Consider the following 3,534-nt stretch of genomic DNA (forward strand, 5'->3'; position numbering starts at 1 on the left):
ACCTTAATTTCTTACCTACATAAGAATATCTGTTTTCTTTATTGTATTTACATCGTTGGATCAGGCATGATTCAAGACCATTAAACAGTGAGATGCCTCTCGATGACGAAAGATTCCACGTCGTAACCGATTTAGTACTAATCGGAGAGATTACCCCCGCAAAACACTGGTTAACCGGTTTGGCAGGTCCGAGAAAAACCCCGGAGAGGAGAGGGGACGCAATATAAGCGCTGAAATCGAGTGTGTACCCATTAAAGCCAATCACTCACTCGCACTCACTCATTCTCGCTCCCCCTTCTCTCTTTCTCTCGCACTGCTGCAGCTTTTTCATGACCTCTTTGAGAGGAGTGTGAGAGACTACTCTGCCACTAGTGGTCGTCGTGGTGGTAGCGGACGTGACGTCACCGGCTGCTTTTGCCGCTCTGGCTCCCCATTCGCGTGCCCTCCTTTCTCGCTCACTGTCAGATCTCTCTCTCTCTCTCAGTCGTCTAGTCTAGTCTTTTCTTCTGTTTTCGTTTCCCTCTCGCTCTAGGTTGGGATTTTTTTGGTTTCTCTCTCTAGGGTTTGCCTTGGAGTTTGAGTCGTCGTCCCACCAGCCTTTCCTTTGTTTCGTTCTCTCTCTTTCTCTAGCATTTAATTCAGTTAGAGAGGAATATAAATTTTCCATTTTTTCTTTTTTGTTTCTGTGTTTCTTTCCGGTTTTTATTATCCCAACGTCTTTAGAGCGAGGAGGAGATGCGTCGAAGACGAAGCTCGGGTCTCAGGTGGAAGAGTTGAAGCACAAACGTAAGTATCTACTTCAGACTCTTCTCTCTGTCTCTGTGTCTCTCTCGGCTGCCATTGATATGTGTTCCAAGCTTGTTTAGTTAGTTGTGCACATGATGCTGGTTGCGAACTTGTGATGGTTGGAAACAGATTGGTTTGAATGTTCTAACTCTTATCCTTTTGTTTTAGTTCAAAGCTGGTTTGAGTTTTTGATGATGATTATTACGCAAGGTTGGTGATTGTTGTCTTATTTTCTGAGGTTAAATTTTTTGGCTTGAATGAGTTTAAGTAGGATAAAGGGTAAATCTTGGTGTTTAATTTTGAGGAATCATAGTCTGAGAAAGAGAAACAGTGAGTCTGAGGAAGTTTTTATATGCTTTCTCTGATTCTGTGATTCAAATGAGTGCTTACTGAAGGTGTGTCTTACTAAGAGCACTCTCATAAACATGTGTGTTGTGACACAGTCTGCTCTGTAAATTTAGTACATTATTCTTATTTTTTTTTCACTTTCTTTTCTCTTATTCAAGATCCCATCAGCTGTAGCTAAAGAGATGGAAATCTGGGTTCTATGAGCCATGGTACTACGAGATCACTCGCCTGTTCTTATTTCGTAGATTTCTTGTATTTGGCTATTAGCCATTGAAGCAAAAATAGGAAGTGCTGTTGAAATTGCTATGCTGGATCTATCTAAAGGGAGCATGCAACTTATTTGCTGCAATTTGAAGCCACTGTGGCTTGAATTGTTATGAACCTTTGACCATGTTAAAGATTCTTATTGGTTCGGTGCAGATGCCTTATGATTTCTATCACCTTGTTATGTGCTCATACTCTGCTCTCAGTTGGGTGTCTTTAAATTTTATTTTATTTTTCAATTTATTGTCATTCCCCTTAACAATCATCTTACATATGGTGTCATAGTAGAAGTTTGAATCATATTTTGACATGTGAATTCCAGATACATTATGAAGAGTTTCGGTTTGAGGCAATGGACAGTGGTATTTGCTCATGGAAATGAAGGAGAGGCAGCGTTGGAAACCTGAAGAGGATGCATTGTTGCGTGCATATGTGAAACAGTATGGACCAAGGGAGTGGAACCTTGTATCACAGCGCATGAGCACACCCCTAAACAGGGACGCCAAATCTTGCTTAGAAAGGTGGAAGAATTATCTAAAACCAGGCATCAAGAAAGGGTCTCTTACTGAAGAGGAACAGCGTCTGGTCATTTGCCTTCAAGAGAAACACGGTAACAAGTGGAAGAAAATCGCTGCTGAAGTCCCTGGTCGAACTGCTAAAAGATTAGGCAAGTGGTGGGAAGTGTTCAAAGATAAGCAGCAGAGAGAACAGAAGAACAACAATACAGTTGTGCAGCCTATTGAGGAGGGCAAGTACGATCGGATTCTTGAAACTTTTGCTGAGAAGCTAGTGAAGGAGCGTCCAGCCCCATATCTCATGGCCACTTCCAATGGGGCCTTTCTTCACAACGAAGCATCTCCAGCTCCATCAATGCTTCCTCCCTGGCTTTCAAATTCAAATGTCACCTCACATGCTAGAGCACCATCTCCTTCTGTTACCTTGAGTCTGTCCGCTACAGTTGCACCCTCTCGAACCTCTCCTCCAATCCCCTGGCTGCAGCCTGATAGAGGACCCGAAAACAGTTTTGCATTGAACAATCTGCCTCCTCATGTTTCAGTCCCTTGTGGAGAAAATTATGTGATATCTGAGTTGGTGGAGTGCTCAAGAGAGTTGGAGGAAGTGCACCGTGCTTGGGCAGCACATAAAAAAGAAGCGTCTTGGAGGTTAAGAAGGGTAGAGTTGCAATTGGAATCAGAGAAGGCTTGTCGAAAGAGGGAGAAAATGGACGAGATTGAGGCGAAGGTGAAGGCTCTAAGGGAAGAGCAGAAGGCTGCTCTGGATAGGATCGAAGCAGAATACAGGGAACAAATAGCAGGACTAAGGAGAGATGCCGAAATAAAGGAGCAAAAGTTGGCTGATCAATGGTCTGCAAAGCATATGCGTCTCACTCAGTTTCTTGAGCAGATGGGCGGCAGACCTAGGCTTGCTGAGCCTAATGCCCGGTGAGAGATGCATAGTCATAACTCATTCTAGATTGTATGAGGTCTGGACTTCTGGTTTAATATTGTCCTGTTTTCTTTCAACTTGTGTGTATTCTCTTCTTGAATGCTCCATAGGTTCCTAATTACTTCTTCCTTTCTGCGTATTGCCTGGACTCGATGAATATAAGGTAGTATTAACTTACATGCGTATTGCCCGGACTCGATGAATATAACCTTGTATTAACTTACATCTATTCTCCTTTTAGCAGCTATAACAACTATATTTGAATTGTTGCCTGGCCTTATTTTTACACATTAGAAATGATTTTTATCTATATACCCTCGTATACATGAATTGTGATTAGTAACTAAAATATGTTTGGAATGAGAAAGCAAGACAGTGGTACTTGGTAGAGGTTAATTGGCCAAGCCTTGTTGAGCCTAATGCCGGTGAGAAATATTAGTGTAGTGGCCACCGATGGTTATTCTAGATTCTAGATGTTACAAGTATTTGTGGTTTTAATTGTGTTCATCTGTATCCTTATTGATATTTGTCCATGTTCTATTCTGAAATGATATTGGAGTTACATATTAACTTGATAGAATGAATGAATTTAGTATCAACTTCAATTAAAATCCAGCCAAGAGCTGTAAGATAACACAAACCCAGATAAAATTAAACAAAACCCACATGAAATTATCTATGTATCTTCAG

General features: G+C 41.5%; 1 protein-coding gene across 1 annotated transcript; it reads left to right on the top strand.

Moving 5' to 3' along the window:
• Positions 1–276: 276 nt before the first annotated feature.
• On the top strand, positions 277–3,112 carry LOC101301216 (transcription factor AS1-like). The gene is made up of 2 exons (XM_004302716.1): positions 277–786; positions 1,721–3,112. Exon 2 carries the CDS (start codon positions 1,771–1,773, stop codon positions 2,842–2,844), a length of 1,074 nt encoding a protein of 357 aa, XP_004302764.1. The 5' UTR covers positions 277–786; positions 1,721–1,770; the 3' UTR covers positions 2,845–3,112.
• Positions 3,113–3,534: the final 422 nt, after the last annotated feature.

Source organism: Fragaria vesca, linkage group LG6 (assembly GCF_000184155.1).
Source record: "Fragaria vesca subsp. vesca linkage group LG6, FraVesHawaii_1.0, whole genome shotgun sequence".
NCBI lineage: Eukaryota > Viridiplantae > Streptophyta > Magnoliopsida > Rosales > Rosaceae > Fragaria > Fragaria vesca.

Coding starts and splice junctions, on each gene's coding strand:
- LOC101301216 (XM_004302716.1), top strand. CDS start 1,771: ATGGAAATGAAGGAGAGGCAGCGTTGGAAACCTGAAGAGGATGCATTG.